This window comes from Eurosta solidaginis, chromosome 1 (assembly GCF_040869045.1).
Source record: "Eurosta solidaginis isolate ZX-2024a chromosome 1, ASM4086904v1, whole genome shotgun sequence".
NCBI lineage: Eukaryota > Metazoa > Arthropoda > Insecta > Diptera > Tephritidae > Eurosta > Eurosta solidaginis.
The window spans coordinates 29,743,280-29,763,161 of NC_090319.1; the positions used below are offsets into that span (position 1 = coordinate 29,743,280).

Genomic DNA, 19,882 nt, shown 5'->3' on the forward strand with positions numbered 1-19,882 from the left:
TTTTTTTTTTTCAAATAAAGAAAAAAATTATCATAACAATAATGATGATAAAAAAATGAATGTTAAGCCTTCAGCTCGATTTTAATCCGCGATCTTAAAAACATTTGCATAAAAACAGCATGTTTTTTTTAATATTGTTCGAGGTTTCGAAGTTCTTCAAAGACGTTTTTGAGTCTAGTTTGCAACATTTCAGTTTCAAATATCATAGAAGTATTTTCTCAAAACATCGAAAATTGCAAAAAAAAAAAAAAAACAAATAAACTGACAAACTTTTATACCAATCGCCTCTGCTATTTTTCTGTTCGCTATTATACCTAAACATTTTAGGACGTTTTCATTATATGGAAAAAAAAAAAGAATTTTAAATCTTATTTTATAACTTAAAATTTTTAACTATCTTATTAAGCTGGCTCGAGGTCTGTGTTTTAAAATAAAACACCGTTGATGATTTTTTCTTTTTTCTCAACCAATATATTTCGACTGCTCTGCGGCAATCGTCATCAGGGTTACAAAACTAATAAAACAAAATAATAGTAAATAAACAATTAACAAATTATCACAAAAAATTTCATCATTTTACATTTGCACATACGTTTCTTAGCACGTCTGCCCTGTGCGACGTGGAGTATGGTACTGTCTTCCTCTAAGCAAATGTTTGTATATATGCGCGGAATTGTCCACGTCGCTCTTAAAGTTGAGTCGTGTGTTAGTCGGTACGTTGATAATGTGTAACATTTCAAGAGTGAATCGTTTACTGTAGTGTTGTTCTTGTTGCAGTATTTTGGTCTCGTCAAAGTTAGGTATGTGCCCACTAGCTGCACAGTGTGCCATAAGTGCTGTTTTCTGGTTATTTTGTTGATGGCATTGTTTTAGATCGGATTTATGTTGTGATAGTCTTGTTTTTAGTTTGGACTTAGTTGTACCGACATAAATACTATTGCAAGCTTCCTCAACCTTGCCTTTACAGGGAATTTTATACACAACGTTGCTTTTGTCCATATTTGGTATGGTTGACTTCGTTTTATTGAAAAATTGTTTTAAAGTATTGGACGGCTTATGTGCTATTTTTGTGTTATCCTTGTTGTAACAATCAGATTTAACCAAACGTTCTGATAATTGAGGTACATAGGCCAGCGACTTAAAATTTAATGGTTTTCCGGGTTTTTGTGTGTTATTTGGCAATTTAGCTTTTTTGATTAACTTTCTTATTGTGTGTTTAGGAAAATCATTATTTCTTAACAATGTGACTATTTCTTTCTTTATTTCCTTGTGGTACACTTCGTCTGAGGTAAGTAGCATTTTCCGTATACAGCCCAATGCTGTATTTACAATCATGGATTTGGGATGCTTAGAATTAAAATTTATAATTCGTCCTGAAGCTATTTCTTTTTTATACCACTTAAGTTTTAGTCGATTGCCTCGTCTGTTTATTTCAGAGTCTAAATAAGCTAATTTTCCGTTGTTTTCTACTTCTACAGTAAATTTTATATTCTTGTCAAAATTGTTGAGTGTGTCAAGTGTATTTTGTATCTCGTTTTCATATAACATCAAAAACACGCTCGAGTTTAAAGAAAGGATAAATAACACTTATATATTTGACGACGAAAAACTTATTTCGTTCGACGTGTTATCACTTTTTCCGAGTATACCAATACAGCTGGTACTCGATACAATACAAGAAAAGTGGGTAATGATTAAAGAGTTCACAAAGATACCCATACAGCTGTTTATGGAGATAACAACATTCTGTATAAAAGAGAGCAGATATTTTAAGTTTAAGAATACCATATACACGCAATTGAAAGGAATGCCGATGGGAGCGCCCACATCCCCAATCATAGCGGATATAATAATGGAGAAACTTTTGGATAGTAGTATGGAAAAATTGCGGTATAAACCTAGGATACTTTCGAAATACGTCGATGACCTCTTTGCCATAGTACGTGAAAACGAGATACAAAATACACTTGACACACTCAACAATTTTGACAAGAATATAAAATTTACTGTAGAAGTAGAAAACAACGGAAAATTAGCTTATTTAGACTCTGAAATAAACAGACGAGGCAATCGACTAAAACTTAAGTGGTATAAAAAAGAAATAGCTTCAGGATGAATTATAAATTTTAATTCTAAGCATCCCAAATCCATGATTGTAAATACAGCATTGGGCTGTATACGGAAAATGCTACTTACCTCAGACGAAGTGTACCACAAGGAAATAAAGAAAGAAATAGTCACATTGTTAGGAAATAATGATTTTCCTAAACACACAATAAGAAAGTTAATCAAAAAAGCTAAATTGCCAAATAACACACAAAAACCCGGAAAACCATTAAATTTTAAGTCGCTGGCCTATGTACCTCAATTATCAGAACGTTTGGTTAAATCTGATTGTTACAACAAGGATAACACAAAAATAGCACATAAGCCGTCCAATACTTTAAAACAATTTTTCAATAAAACGAAGTCAACCATACCAAATATGGACAAAAGCAACGTTGTGTATAAAATTCCCTGTAAAGGCAAGGTTGAGGAAGCTTGCAATAGTATTTATGTCGGTACAACTAAGTCCAAACTAAAAACAAGACTATCACAACATAAATCCGATCTAAAACAATGCCATCAACAAAATAACCAGAAAACAGCACTTATGGCACACTATGCAGCTAGTGGGCACATACCTAACTTTGACGAGACCAAAATACTGCAACAAGAACAACACTACAGTAAACGATTCACTCTTGAAATGTTACACATTATCAACGTACCGACTAACACACGACTCAACTTTAAGAGCGACGTGGACAATTCCGCGCATATATACAAACATTTGCTTAGAGGAAGACAGTACCATACTCCACGTCGCACAGGGCAGATGTGCTAAGAAACGTATGTGCAAATGTAAAATGATGAAATTTTTTGTGATAATTTGTTAATTGTTTATTTACTATTATTTTGTTTTATTAGTTTTGTAACCCTGATGACGATTGCCGCAGAGCAGTCGAAATATATTGGTTGAGAAAAAAGAAAAAATCATCAACGGTGTTTTATTTTAAAACACAGACCTCGAGCCAGCTTAATAAGATAGTTATTTGATGAATAAGGTCGCCAACAAATACAATTTAAAATTTTTAATTTCTCTTCCTGAGATGCAGATAAATACTGCCCTTGTCCCTGGGGTGACATATCAGCACCGACATATCCAAATATGCCATGCCCGCGCGAAATTGATAAAAAGGAATGACATTAAAATTGCAATTGAAAAATCTCAGCAATGGCATCGCATTTTCACATCCAACATCACGGCCGTTGTTGGCCTAGAAAGTAAGTCAAGAATGTTTTTTCCTTTAGCTTTTTATTCTTTGTTTGCACTCTTTTACTACATATTGTCTTGTTTTGTTTGTATATTATTTATGCATAGCTGCGTTTTTTTATATTCTCCATTTGTATATTTTTATTTCAGCCTTTTAAACTGCAAGACGAGGACACCATCACGCTTATTTGTCAATATGTGTTATATGTATGAATTACATTAGGCTAGTAAAGAAAAAATTTATAATAAATAAGCGAACAGGTCCGTGCGACCACCGCTGCTGTCGACCAACCAGAATATTCACGAGATCTCAAGTTCCTTTTGTACATATGTTTGGATAGGAGAGAAGCTGGCTGTATTTCGTTATTGCATCAATGCTGCGCATAGCAACAAGCTTCCTCTGTAATTAAAAGCAGTAAAACTAATAAGAATTAACTCAGAAGACGAAATGCTCCACAAAAAAAGACTCCACTTTTTCAACCCTCAGAGATTGTTTTGAATAAAATACCCGGGTTTAAATAGTGCAGCCTTTTGACTTGCACTTAGACAATCTTTGGTCATGAAAAGCCTGTTCTTACACCCTTCATACATATATATAAGAATTGAATGGCTACACCAAGTAAGTTAAAAAAAACCATGAAAGTTTGAACTTACTTAGAAAAAGACTAAAAATAATAATTTAGAGCCCGTCTAATGTATGAACATACATACAAATGCACATATTTATAAAACAGCAGTCACCTTCAGGCACATTTTTTGCATTGTCAACAAAATATTTATTCCAAATAAAAATATAGCTATAAGGATAACTATATATAGCACATGTATATGGAGCATTCCATGGAAGGTGGTTATTAATTTAAAATTGCTCTCATTATTATCGTACCAATCAATTTCAGCTAAACTTTTAGTTGGGTTCCTCACCCATCCTCACGTTGGTTCTTATATTTTTAGCCAAAGATTTAAGATTCTAAAGTGTTGATATCAGCTGCCACTTTCTGCCACTAACTATGGTTTGCGACAGTTTTCTGATAGCGTGACCCTGATAAATTATTGTCGTATGTTATATGTACTCACATGTACCATACGACATTATTTTATCCAGTCGACGATATGCAAATTTAAACTTTTGTGTATGTTTGTTGTTTTGGTATCGTTATGTGTGCAAGATCTTTTAGTAACTTTATTTTCTTTATTTAATCCTATTAAAGATTGTATTTGCCCCCCACATCTATGTACTTCCTTTTTGTATGCATGCGGTGAAAGTGTGTGGTTTTGGGTCGGTACCAATTTTATGAAAAAATAATTCTCACATATTTGTAAAGCCGTGAGCAAAGTTTCACGTTAATATCTCTACTGGAAGTATTTTTGGCCACCAACTCCATATAAGACCGACCAGTGTGCAACGATGGAATGGCGGGCGCTGTGGTGTGATGGTGGCATGCTCCGCCTACCACACCGAAGATACTGGGTTCACGCCCCGGGTAAAGCAACGTCAATATTTTATAAACAAGTTTTTTTAATTAGAAGAAAGATGTACTAATAATTTGGGAAACATTTAAACGTGACATCTGGACGGCCAATGCATTGAAAGAAAAAGACTGGTAAAATGAACTGAAATAGAGGTCAATTCAACCAAAATTTCTGTTAATTTTTATCCATCGCAACAAGATGTTGAATCAACTGCGCACAAATCGTTGATTCGTAATTGACCGTTTTAGTAGTCATATGAACAAAAAAGTTGTTGCGACAGCTTTGTACGAAAGTACCTTGCCTTGGGTGCGAACCCAGGACATACGGTGTGGCAGGCGGAGCACGCTACCATCACACCACGGTGGCACTTACTAGCCAAACGTCAATTGGGCTTACATCAAATATGCTGGCACACATTAAACATTATACACTTTATTATTTTGTTTTATAAAACGCACTTTCACCAAATTTTATATTTTATAATTTATTTATTTTATAGTTTTGAACTTCGCTTTGCAAATAGAAATGAAAATAGTAGTCACAAAACTGATTCTCAATTCTTTCAGTTGCAGCTCAGCTCATTCTCAATTTCTTCTCTCGCATGTAGTTGCCACACTTGATTGTTTCGAACAAAACTTGTATAAATGTTTGACATAACATTTTAAATAGAGAACTTGAAATTATAGAAAAGTAAATAATCAAATCGCTAGAAGGTAATTCACCACTGGAGTAATTTTACATGTAATTCGGCAAGTTAAATTTTCATAACTCTTTAAGTTGAAACGATTCCAAAACAACTCAAGCTTTTATGTTGTCGGAAACATCAACATTAAAAAATGATGTTTTTTATTATCTTATTAAATTCGTCCGCGTTAGTGAAAATTATTGTACCCGATAAATAGGTGTCCCGGTATCTCATAATTTTTTGCACAGTAAATTCAAAAAAGGGTTTTTCGTTTTGTATTGATAACTGAAAACTAGTTTTTTGTTGGTTTCTCTTTTTGTGTGTTTTCTCGATTTGGTGGTTTTCTTATTTTGGTATTTTTTTTTAAGCAAGCGGCACCATCGTCATAAGTACAAAGTAGAGAGCGCAGTGAGCGTAAAATTCTTTTTGAAATTTGCTCATGTATTGACTGTTGATCGCTGTTGAAATGACCAGAGAGATCAGTTGTGTTAACAGAAAAATCAGTTAGATTGACCAGGAATCTGTCAATTTTACAGAATTTTGTTAACTTATGAGCGACAATTTCTCTTCTGTTGAAATGATTGAACTAATTTTTTCGTTTGACAAAGAACTTGGGCGAATTAACCGTAATTCGATTAATTTCACTGAATCACCGTTAAGTCAAGAACAACAGAACCGATTTGTTAATTTTACTAGCACCATTTCTTTCAGTGTGCGACAGCTTTTTCAAGTATACCTTGGAAATCTCTTCAAAACCTTTTCTCCCGTTAGTGGGATTAGAACCCGCACTTCTCAGATCGTTTTAGTGTTGCAAACACTTTCAGCTCACTCTTTTGTTGTTGTGAACTTATCTCAATTTCCTTCTTTGTATATTTTATTTTTTACACAGTACATGCTTCGTATTATATCATGTATTTTTTTGTTGTTGGCAGGTTTCAAAGAATTGGTATTGCTCTAAGCAGAGTCAACCCTCGGCAATGTTTGGCAATCACTCCGAGTGTATTTCTGCTATGAAAAGCTTCTCAGTGAAAACTCAACTGCCTTGAAAATGCCGTTCGGAGGCGAACAATTAGATCCGGTACCGCCAATTTGTACGAAAAATTAAAAGGAATACGACGGAAATTGCAAGAGAGAAACTCGACCGGAAATCTCTTCGGAGGTTATCTCGTCTAACATTTATTTATTTATTAAACGGTGGAATGCTCCATATACACGAAAATGTAGGAATTCGCTCACCCACATAACGACATACCAAATAACTAGAAAAGCATATAATATTACGAATAAAATATTACGAACACCTGTACAATCTGCAGCTGTTGACGGAGCTTACGGCGCTCTTTTCACAGTAGAACAGAGGCTAGAGTGATAGAAGGAAACTTGACCATTTAATGTATATTTATTGTTATTTTAGCAGCTGGCCATCATGATGTAGGAGTAGAATGCTCGTATTTTCAGAGTTCGAGTGCTATAGATTAAATGGGGTAACACTAAAACCTGTTACATACCAGTCTTCTGCATGGCATTCGAAAATTATATATCACGGTCACCGGCCTAAACGCCGTCAACTCACCAACCCGCCCCACCATTGAATAGTAGTCGTATCGCAAGACTCATCAAAAGCTTTTGGCACAGTCACTCACAGCAAGTTAGTTACTGTGAGATGTGCACTGCAGACGTTTTTAGTGATCAGTCCAATTTACGAACTAAACATCAAAACCAAGAAGAACTATGCACTATTGTTGTTGTCCGCCGTTCAGAAATATTAAATGTGATGTTCAATACTGACCTGCATTTCAGTGAGCATGCAACCGATATTTCTCTTAAAGTTTAAGGCCATAACTAAATCCGCAAGTCTTTCGCTGGCACCATTTTAGGCAATTGATCTGCCGCTTGGTGCTACGCATTTCCAATTTGCCGTCGAGCTTAAACTGAATACAATGGATTAAGCTGCGACTTGTCAAAACTCCGCTCTGAGAGCTGCAATGGAAAGTCTTGTCATTTACACAGTGCGGCGGCAATATTCTCCATAAAGAAGAGACAAAAATTTTCGAACAAACAGTTTATGTTTAATACTCAGAAATCTGGGCATCCAAGCTGACAACCGATTGATGAGGTCCCGCCTCCCAGGGTTAAAAGCGGAAATTTCCGCAAACACTACGAAGAGAGCTAATGCAAAAAAATTCAGCCCTTTGAGCCAGATGAGCATTAATAGTCTTTCAGCCTTATACAAAAAACATCCGGAAAGTTTTATGCCAATGAATATCCGGCGAACCTCGTCCTCATAGTCAGTTACTCCAAACTCGTAGAAGAGGAAAGCAAACTTCCGGGGAGACGCGCGTTAAACTTGGCACTCTGACTTCTGAACTCCGAGATTCGCGATGTTTGTCATGCATGTAATGTGTCTCCACATGACACCAACTATCTTTGCAATTGACTAAACCCATATATCTTTGGTCCAACCCTAATTAGACAGAAAATTTCTTGAAACTTCACAGTTTTTGAGTGATCGTACCTATTGGGTGGGGCCAAGCAAACACTACGACACTCAGAAATAAAGTTTGACCGAATTGATCTTGATGACAATTAAAAAAAACTGGCATGAGTACCAAGTACTCATGAAACTCAATAAGTCAACATAACTAGACCTTAAGCCACAAGGGGGGTAACTTTTCCAGAAAAAAACAATTTTGGGCCGTTCGAGAAAAGCTTCCTCCCTCTCTGCAACTACCGGTACGGACAAGGGATTGTTTTATTATCGGCTTATTATTGAAAGCGAAATTATCGTCGAGTCAGCGGCTTATTATTGGTTAATTAAAGACACAGATAAGTGTCATCAATTTTAAAGAGATGTTTTCGATAATAAATTGATAACCCTCCGATAACAAAGTAATAACTTTCCAAAAAGAAGTCAGCGATTCACTTGACTTTTTGATAACATATCGATATTTTTCCAATAGCTATTCGTTAACTTGCCGACAATGAATTGGAAACACTTTGATAAAGATGAAAAGTTTTTGATAACATATCAATAAATTGTCGATTAATAAAATTTTCGATAGTAAAACGATACATTTTTAATAAAAAATCGATAAATTGTTGAAAACAAATCGATAATTTTCGGTTTATAGTGTGATAAAAGATGGATAGTAAAAAAGCAGCACTCCCATAAAAAACGATAACTTTCCCTTAAGGAACCGTTAACAATAAAATAACTGGTAACTCGATAGGCTTTGCTAACGCAACCAAGTTTGTATAGCTATGATAACAAATCGAAAAGGCATACCTCGTCTACAACACACCATAACGCCTTGATAATAAATAGATAACATGCGCATATCTCACCGATAACAAAGCTTTAATAAACACATACACTTCGGTAGCAAACTGAAGATACGCCCTGATGTTTCGGTTTCGGTTCCGGCTATGATTTTGGCTTCGGTATTGATTTCGGATCTTTCCTTTCCCTTCCCTTTCCCCTACTTTTCCTTTTTCGTTTCACCCTTCTGCTCCTTTCTTTTTCTTTCGCTTTTATCCACATACCTATTATACTGCTCTTTTCTTCCGAACCACACCAACGCTTCCTACAGTCTAGTGCACCCTAACTTATTGAATAAAAGCGAGGAACAAGCAAGTCAAATTTCGCTAAGTGCAGCACACAAAAAGCCAGACTACTTAAATTAAATTGTAATTCAAGCAAAACCTTTTATGTTCAAAAAGCTAGAAATAAGTTGCCTAGAAAGTTTTGTCTTTAACATAAAATAAAATCATGCGAGTACTTGCTGGTACATAACTTTACTTACTTCGTACATTATTCCATATTTACTTCCCTTTAGAATTTTAAAATAAGCTACCAATATAATTGAGTTTATAGCACATCACTAAAGTAAATTTTAAGCATTGAACTCAATTTCACTAGCTCATCTATAAAAATAAAATAAAAACAGCAAAAACAAGAAGCTCTTTTGGCTAATAAATAATGCAATTTTCCCTCAAAATTCAGAGCAAAAAAGGTGGAGCAAAAAAGCGAAAAAAATTGTAACGTAAAAGGAAGCTTTGGTCATAAGAAAACAACAACAACTGACCAAGCAACAATTTCATATTATCTCGGGAAAGACCTAAGGAAACCATATTAACCACACAAACTAAAGCACATAGAAACCATGGCTTGGGGTTACCACATGGATAACTAACATTAAAGTAAAAGTTTATTTATGAGTAAGGAGGGAGTAATGAAGAGAGAAATATTCATGTCTGTATATAAAATGTAAGCGCACATCCAATGAATACTTATACTTTACGAATTGCGTGAACTTTTGTCAAAGAAAGCCTCTCAAATTGATATAGCATAAGTAACGTAAAATAGATGAACATAACAAAGGATAATATAATACAATATATCATAACATAACATAGCATAGCATAATTGGACATAGCACAACATATAAAATAACCTAACATAACACAATATAGCATAACATAAGAATGTTTCTCAAATTGATTTAGCAAAAATAACGCAAAATAGAACAACGAAACAAAGGATAGGATAATTAAGTAAAATAAAACATAACATAGCATAGCATACCATAATATAACATAACATAACATAATATTACATAACACAAAATAACTTAAAATTACAAAGCGTAACATAGCATGTCATAACGAAACATAAATTTAACAATGTGTGAAGAAATATCCAATATTATTTTAAGTACAACCTTGAAAAAACAGTGCTGAATGTAATGTAAAATAATATAACACTAGTTTAGCAAAATTACGTAAAATTTCTCAAACCCGACGTAGCATAACTTAACATAACATAACATTATTTAACATAGCATAACATAAAAAAATATAACGAAATAAAGTATAATACAATAGATAATAAAAAAACACATCATAACATAATATAGCATAAAATAAAATTTTATAATGTAACATAACTTATTCTCTGCCCAATATAAATTTGGTACGATCTGTAACTAGCAGCATAAAATACCAGCCGAACCTTTCCAGTCGTCCAAACCCCTCTTTCTGTACTTAGCTTGATATCAGCAGAGCGGCGATTGCAAAAAGCTTTACCCTAAATAAAACCCACAGAGTATTTAAATTTTGTTCAGGTAACTGTAACTCGTAACGGCATAAAGTAATATATATATATATATATATATATATATATATATATATATATATACATATATATATCAAACTTGAGGCATCTTAATGAAATTTAGTATGTTTGTTCATTTCCACTCATGTCATAAAAAAATAAAAATAAATGTAAGGCGCGATAACCTCCGAAGAGATCTAAGGCCGAGCTTCTCTTCCAATTTGCGTCGTGCTCCTATTGATTTTCCCTACAAATCGGCCGGACGGGACCTACCTGTTTTATGCCGACTCCGAACGGCATCTGCAAGGCAGATGAGTTTTCACTGAGAGCTTTTCATGGCAGAAATACACCCGGAGCGCTTGCCAAACACTGCCGAGGGCGACCCCGCTTAGAAAAATTTTCTTCTAATTGAAAAACCTTATTTCTAAAATTTTGATGTTGCTTTGCCCGAGGTGTGAACCCAGGGCATACGGTGTGGTAGGCGGAGCACGCTACCATCACACCACGGTGGTCATGTCATAACGCCATTTAAAATGAGTAAAATCAGTCAATTTCGGTCTAGAATCTAACCCATTTTTATTTCCTTGATATTAGGTCGGTTGAATGTTTGTCCGCTTTTCATACAAATCTTGCAATCGATTTTTAAGTAACTTCTCATTGATTAGGTGGCGCACGGATCGAAATAATTAGATAAGAATTTGAAAATTTTCAAACCAGCGATGAGCTAGAGACTTGAAATTTTAAACTTAATTCAGAGGTCGATGACAGCCGGTGACACAATACAAAAAGTTTCGCTAGGGAGTGCACGTACCGAGATATTTAGAAAAATCAAACGGAACGGAGGGAATTTGGGATTGATTTTTATGTAAGTTCTCATTGAGCTACAAGCGTGAAACTTAACAGATAGGTTAAGACACCGAGAAAATGTAAGAAAAGAAGAAAATAAAAATAAAATAAAAAAATTTTAAGCACTTCCTTTATATAAATGGACACAAATCAGCGACAAATGTTTCCTTATATAAAGGCATATTCTTACTTAAGTTTGATTTTTAAATTTTGACATAGAAATTGCTGAAATATTTATGAGAAATAAAAATAAAAAGGTGGAGTGCAATTGATTGACTAATAATATGTCCTTTCCTACCAACTTTCCACTGCTCCACTTTTATATTTTTAATTCTCATAAATATTTTTGCAATTTCTGTGTCAAAATTTAAAAATCAAAGTTTAGGAAGAATATGCCTTTATACAAGGAGACATTTTTCGCTGATTTTGGTCCATTTATATAAAGGAAGTGCTTAAAAGTTTGTTATTTTATTTTTGTTATATAAAATATTTAAAAAAATTATCTTACAAAGATATTGAATTTTATATCTCAAGGGCTTCCTTACGAAATGCATGTGGGTCTGAAGTCCGCAGTATAATATATAGCTGGCTAGTCTTAACAAATTTTGGCAGTTCACAAGCATGCTGTTTTCATTGTTTTCACTTTTTAGTTGTTTGCATGGTTTTCAATAAAGAATTTGATTGAAACTTAGCACAAGCAATGAAAAGAGATCTTATGCTGAAAAGAGGCCCCATCTCTAATACTATGTGGACCTACTGTATAGAATGTTTCAAGTCTACTTCCGTCTAGTATTGCGTTTGATTATTTGGAGTAACCAAATTGTAGATTAAATGCTCATTCGCTGCACAGTCACGCATAGCGCAGAACTCTGCATGAAATATACTTGTGTAACGCCGTTTTCTTATTTAAAAGTATATTCATGCATTTTGCGCTTGTAGGGAAGATACGTTTTAAAGTTCATATGAGAAAGTTCAATCGTGGCAATCTTAATTTTAAATTTACACATACTCGATTTAAGCTTGAACTCATCTATATGTTTTCAGAAAAATTACATAGAGGATTAGGCACGAAAAGTTTAAATATACAAATTTATATAATCAGTCACTTTTAGCACGTCCGAAAACTTTATAATTGACCAATGCTGCTAAAATTTTTGGTATATTTTTGTAAGTTTTATCACAGCCTCCAAAAGGCAAACAAATTTGAATTTTTCCTTTTGGTATGTAAAGCATCTGTGTTTATTTTTTGTTTTGTTAGTTCTAAGCAGATCGACTTGTGCGTTCGTTTGAAAATGTTAATATTTTTATGTTTGTATGTGTGCGCTTAATTTTGGGACAAAAAGGTTAAAAGTTTTTCGTAACTATTAACTTTACGCAAATCTCCCATTTAGTCTTTTAGCAGCTTGTTATATTTAAGCTTAAAATTTTTTCTTTACCTAAATATATATAACATATTATAAAACATGTATAAATGTATGTGTGAACTTAATGCGACAACACTTAAGTGGCACCATCAGTTTTTCTGTGACAAAGGTTAGGCAATTAGTTCAAAATTTTAAGCTCTGTATATACATATTGTAACGAATATTAGCAGCACTAAGGGATACTGTCATCTGTAAGCCGATGCTAAGCAGTGACTTGTATGCATATCAATAATTCAATCATTATGTCTAGACATATGTACGTACACGCAACGGAGATGCAACGTACAAACACATGCAGATATCTTATCTGAGATGCCCCAAAAGTACACGCGCACATGAGAGCTATACACGTGCATCTTTAGTTATAATTATATAGCAGTAACTAAGTAAGTTCTGGAAGAGCCTAGAAGTATGCAAACGAGAAATCATAGAGTATAAAAGGCCGCAACAGTAGAGGCACGACAATCAGTTTCATTTCAGCAAGCTATTGGTTGTGAAGTATCAGTGTTATTTTGAAAGTACTTTGATATAGACCATTTTGCATTATTAAATATTGGAGTTATTTATTCAACAGTTTAGCGACACGAACGCTAGTAGAAGATTTGGAATAAGCGAAATTGCGGTAAATTCGTTACAATATTATAATTTCTAACAAAATATTATTTACTTAATCTAAATTCAAAATATTATTTACTAAATTTAAATACATTTAAATTTGAAATAGTTTCTTAAGTATCTAACTAAAAATTTAGAACACTTTAATTTGTTACTATTTTACGAAAACAAGTCATTAAATTTAAATTTTCACTTACACATCACTTTAAGCTCAACGATATTACTATCGCCATCACCCTCCACATTTGAGGCGGTGCATGTGTAGTTGCCAGCTTGATGACGGGTTACGCCCTGCAGTGCCAAATCGCCACTACTAACAATAACGCCAGCACGTTGATTATGTTGTATAATTTGGTTCTAAAATAGAGCAAATAAAATTTAATGAGAAACAAAGTATGCAGTGAACTGAAGTGCGAATATAGCATAGTAAAATTTAAGAAACATGTATATGATAACTGTAAGATATTATATTAGTATATTAACTTTGGTAACAAAACTGTTAATCATTATGATATTAACGAATCGAGATAAATATAGACTCCCATGTATCAAATGGATGGAAAAAGAAACTGATTTAGCCGTTTCCATCCGTCTGTTCGCCCGTCTGCCTTTGATCACGAAAGCTTGAGTTAATATTGAGATACTCGCCGAACCCGTGCGCATCTTGCGCAACAAAATACAAAATTCGCATAACAAATATCAACAGAAATAAGCTGTTGTATCAATCAATCATCTATCAATAAAAACTTGCATGCGCTTGCGCTGCCATCTGGCGAATGTTAGCAACTGCCGGTAATGCAGTGTTAGTTCTAATCAATTATTCACAATAGTGTCAAGTACAAACAGATTTATTTGTGTGCTCACAACCCTTAATTTTTAACAAATTATTTTAATAAAATATAGCTTAACAACAGAACTACGACCAATAGTGCCCAAAGCTCACTAACAGCACGAATCTACATCTTTACAACCAAAGCTTTATTTATAGATTTGGATTCCAAATAAGAGCGAAAAAGGGACCTGCACATAAAAAACAGCAATTTCAAAAAATATATAAGATATTATTGAAATTTGGTATTATGGTTCCTTGTCACTTATCTTGCATCGTTAATTAAAATGAGCTAAATCGGATGATAACCACGCCCACTTTTTATATACAAATATAACATTTTGGAAAACATAAAAAACCTGACTATTTGGTAAATAATACGCCCAGAATGTAGAAATTTGATGCGTGGACAGATATTTAGACTCTTAATAAAAATTTCAGCAACATTTTTGTAAGTGGGCTTTGCACCGTCCACATGGGATAAGCTCATTTTATAAATATTATTAATTATAAATCAAAAAACCGTTCAAACCATCATAACAAAATTCGCAGAGATTCAAAAATTACCGAAATTGGTTAAGTACCATGCCCAGTTTTATATAAAAGATTTTTTACAAAGCGCTGTGGACGAATATTATAAGCTATACCTTTTGAAAAAGAGCTTTATATCAATAATATTTTACTTATAAATAAATAAATGTAAGGCGCGATAACCTCCGAAGAGATCTAAGGCCGAGCTTCTCTTCCAATTTGCGTCGTGCTCCTCTTGATTTTTCCCTACAAATTGGCCGGACGGGACCTACATGTTTTATGCCGACTCCCAAGAGCATCTCCAACGCAGATGAGTTTTCACTGAGAGCTTTTCATGGCAGAAATACAATCGGAGCGCTTGCCAGACACTGCCGAGGGGCGACCCCGCTTAGAAAAATTGTCTTCTAATTATTTCTAAAATTTTGATGTTGCTTTGCCCGGGAGTTGAACTCAGGGCATACGGTGTGATAGGCGGAGCACGCTACCATCACACCACGGTGGCCGCTTACTTACTAAATGGAACTATAAAAGAGTTAGAAAATATAAAAGTTTTTTTAAAGTGGGCGTGGCGTGCACCTTTCTTTGACTAAGCAATTTTCTAAATTTCGGGAGCCAGAACACGCTAATGCTATATTTATATATATAGCAGGACTGGATCGACCAGGGACCACGCCCACTTTTATGTAAAAGATGTTTAAAAGGTTCATAGGCTGGAATAATAAGCTATATTTTAGCGAAAAATAGTTAGTTTGGAAATACTTTGTGTTTAAAATATGCCTCAATAGGATTAGAAAAGTAATTTATCTGATTTGAACTGTACAATTAAAACTCACGCTGAGTATTTAATGTTCAGTTACACTCAAACTTAGACACCCTTATTTGTTACGATTCATTTGGTGCTATAAATCTAGCTTTTCAGGTAGATTTTGCCAATGAGGATATTACCTATTATAAAAGTTCGCAAAGCTTATTTATTTATTTATTTTATTTATTTATTTATTTATTTATTTGTAGTCATACATAACGAGAGTGCACTTACAGACTAATTAAAAAACTTTAGATTTTTTTTTGTTTTTTTTTTTTTTGTGCTTAGTATAAATAATAAATGTTAAGTGATCAATATAAATATTACAGGATTATACAATTACAATATTAATCAAAACTTACAAGTAGTGAAGCTACAAATTTGGCTTTAGAGCTAAATAAATCAGAGGTAAAAGAACCCGATGGAGAGTTAAGTTCCCTTCAAGCTCTATAGATAGGTGCATTGCTAGCATAAGTACTTCTGACTTGTTTTAAGGAAAAAAGATCGTTATTCCTAAGACAACGCTGCGGGACATGGAAAAATATACGTTCAAGTAAAAGAGGGCAATCTATTGTACCATTTATAATGTCGAACACTGTAGAGAGGGAGAGAATAGTTCTTCTGGAGTTTAACGATTTCAGGTTGATTAATTTGCATCTGGCAATATATGGTGGAAGTGGGTCTATAAAATTTAATGAGCGTAGAGCATAGTGCAAAAACACCTTTTGAACACGTTCAAGTCGTTTGATATGACAATCAAAATATGGCCTCCAAATAAAGACCCCATATTCAAGTTTGGAGCGAACAAGTGACGTGTATAAGAGCTTCAGCGTATACGGATCACTAAAGTCCGAACTAAACCGACGAATGAAAGCAAGCATAGCATACGATTTTGCTATAGTGCTATTGATATGGCTCAAGAATGAAAATTTAGCATCGAAAATAACACCCAGGTCGGATATTTCATTCAGGGTGGATAGATTAGAGTTGCCAATGGAATAGGAGGTGGGAATAGAGGAACGAGACTTCGCAAACGACACATGGAAACATTTACTAACATTAAGAAGAAGTCCATTTTTTTCACACCACAAAACAACGTTGTTTAAATCATTCTGAATTCTGGATGAATCAGACAGAGAACGAACAGAGGAATAAATTTTAAGATCATCAGCGTATAGCAGAAAATTGGAGAAGGTAAAACACTCACAAATATCATTAATAAAAATGATAAAGAGTAAGGGTCCCAGAATGCTACCTTGAGGCACACCAGAGGAGGCAATAAAGTTATAAGATGATAAATTGTCAACAACTACAATGCAATGCCGAGAAGAAAGGTACGATTTTATCCAAGATAGAAAAGTAGAGTGAAAGCCCAGATTCGCCAACTTTTCAACTAAAAGTGTGTGACTCACTTTGTCAAAGGCCTTGGAAAAGTCAGTATAAATAGTGTCAATTTGCAGGTGATCATTAAAAGCAGATGTACAGAATTCAGAAAACACTGCAAGGTTGGTAACCGTGGATCGACCAGACATGAAGCCATGTTGGTTGATCGAAATATATCTCTTGATGGAAAAGAACATCTTTTGCTTGACAATATATTCAAACAATTTAGATACGGTTGACAATTTTGAAATTGGCCTGTAGTTGGCAATATCATTTTTATTACCTTTTTTGAAAACAGGCGTGATAGAGGTAAATTTCCAGGCATCAATAAAAACACCCGAATGAAGTGATTTATTAAAAATTCTCATAAGAGGATAAGCAACAGCAGTGCAGTTTTTGAAAAGGTAAGATGAGAAACCATCAACATCTGAACTCGTAGACGACTTAATATGCAGAATACCATCGAGCACATCATCAGGCGATAGGAAAAGTGATCCAAAATTAATTGGTGAATTGGTATCTGGGAAATAGTTGTCATCGAACGGCTCAGACGACGACTCGAAATTAGAGCTGAAAAAGTCAGCAAAAAGATTAGCGGCCTCTTGCGGAGAGGATGCACTGGTTCCATTACACAACACATCCGATGGTATGCTAGAACACATTCTTTTGGATTTAACAAAACGCCAAAAAGACTTTGGATTTTGCTCGATGTCAGATTCAAAATTATGAACATAATCTCGGTATAAGTCCTTATTTAGCGATTTAAACTCTTTGCGATAGCGGTGAAATTTTTCTTTATGAGAAACAGAGTTAGAAGACTTGTACTTTTTGTAAAATTTGTTTCTTAGATTCTTCAACCTCTTTAATTTCGATGTATACCATGGTATCCTATGGCATTTCTTCCCAAAAACTGGAACATGTTTTGAACAAAATGTTTGAATTCTATTTCTAAATACTTCAAAGCATTCCTCAGTATTGATATTAGCAAGTAAGGAGTCCCAATCTAAGGCAGCTATATCCAAATTAACATTATGCAAGTTTCCACGTTTGAAATTGAAACTTGAACAAACAATTTTAAGCGAAACTTCTCTAAAATTATAGAACTCAATAAGTACAATAAGAGGAATATGATGAATGGTTGTCTTAGAAATAGGATCCAAACATTCGGTTATAGAAAAATTTATATTATCATTAACGAAAATAAGATCAAGATATCTAGAAAGACTATTGGAAAAATGGTTAACCTGAGAAAGATCTAAGCTTGCCATGTTGTCGACTACGTAAGACTCTGGAAAACTAATAACAGTTTTTGGAAAGAATGTAAAGTTGTTATCACAGGAAATCCACTCTAAATTACTTAAATTAAAATCACCCAGAATGCAGAAATTACAATTATAATTCTTAGAAACCAAGCCCACAATGTTGTCCACGTGCATTTTATAGATGGCGTCAGCGCTTGCCAGCGGTATGTACGAAGCACAGATTATGAGATCAGACGCACCACGTACACTGATACAAAGCTGATCAAGAAGAGAGTCCCCATTATCCAATGGAACAACAGAGGCTCGATACCTCCTACTGACAGCAATCAAAATGCCGCCACCTCTTAACAGACCAGTTTTTTTAGGGTCTCGATCCTTGCGAAAGACATTGTAAAGATTGGAATCAAAGTATTCATTATCGTAAAAGTCGGAGTTCAGCCAGGTCTCAACAAGTACAAAAACATCATAATCCAAGTGAGCACTCAAATTAAAAATATCTTTAGATTTTGTCCTGATGCCATAGACATTCTGGAAGTAGATTTGGATATTCTTCGATTTAAAAAATTATTTTTTATGCGTGGTTTCTTTAATTTCGAGGATATTTTTCTACACATTTTCCAGACGTACTTTAGCGTATTGAATTATACTTCAGAGTACGCATGATTTATTTCAGAATAATAAATTTTACTTCAGAAAACGTAACATGGACTGCGAAATAGTCAGGTGTATTTCAGAAACGAGAAATTGTACTTCAGAATAGTCAATTGTACTTCAGAAATAGTAAAACGTGTTTCCGAATGAGTTTGCCGTTCACTAAACAATATTTTCTGATTCTTAAGTATAGGATAAGACTTTTTAAGTGCAACAGAAGCACAATATCTTAAGTACAATTTACGGTTTCTGATGTACAATTGACAATTCGGAACAACAATTTACGTTTTCTGAAGTACACTTGACAACTTTGAAGTACATTTTATAACTTCTCAAGCAAATTTGACTACTTTGAAGTCTAACTAATTTTTTTCTGAACAAAATTGTATAATTTTTTAAGTACACTTGAAAAAGTTGTAGTTTCAGCAAGTTGCCTTAATAATTTTTCACAAAAAATCTATTCCGTTGAGTCTGAGAAAACCTCCTAGCATAGCAAAATTTAAGAAACGTAAATGTTATAATTGTAAAAGATTTTGTTGAGTTTTTTTTATACTCAGCGTGCTTTGCACTGGATGAAAAAAGGAATTGATTTAGCCATGTCTGTCCGTCCGTCCGAAATGCGGGGGAGGGGGGAAGCTGCGCCAATCAGCCTTCTTAGTATCGCATACAAGGTCCTGTCAAGCATATTGTGGAAAGGATTAAAGTCCATCGCTCAAGACCTGGTAAATCTATCATCGACCAAGTTTTTACTATACGCCGAATATAGGAAAAACAAGATCGGGCGTAACCGAACATTACATACTCAGCTGAGATCTTAGGAGACAAAATAAGGGAAAACCACCATGAAGGAAAATGAACCTAGGGTAACCCTGGAAGGTGTTTGTATGGCATGGGTATCAAATGGAAGGTATTAAAGAGTATTTTAAAAGTGAGTGGGCCATAGTTCTAT

General features: G+C 34.2%; 1 protein-coding gene across 11 annotated transcripts in view; it reads right to left on the bottom strand.

Annotated features, from left to right (window-relative positions):
- Nucleotides 1-19,882, bottom strand: part of side-VI (sidestep VI) — a 592,575-nt gene that overhangs the window by 81,213 nt on the left and 491,480 nt on the right. For all 11 annotated transcript variants that reach the window (XM_067783988.1, XM_067784020.1, XM_067784031.1 and 8 more), the window contains one exon: nucleotides 13,670-13,829. In XM_067783988.1, the coding sequence (XP_067640089.1) occupies nucleotides 13,670-13,829 (160 nt within the window). The remainder of the gene's footprint in view (nucleotides 1-13,669; nucleotides 13,830-19,882) is intronic.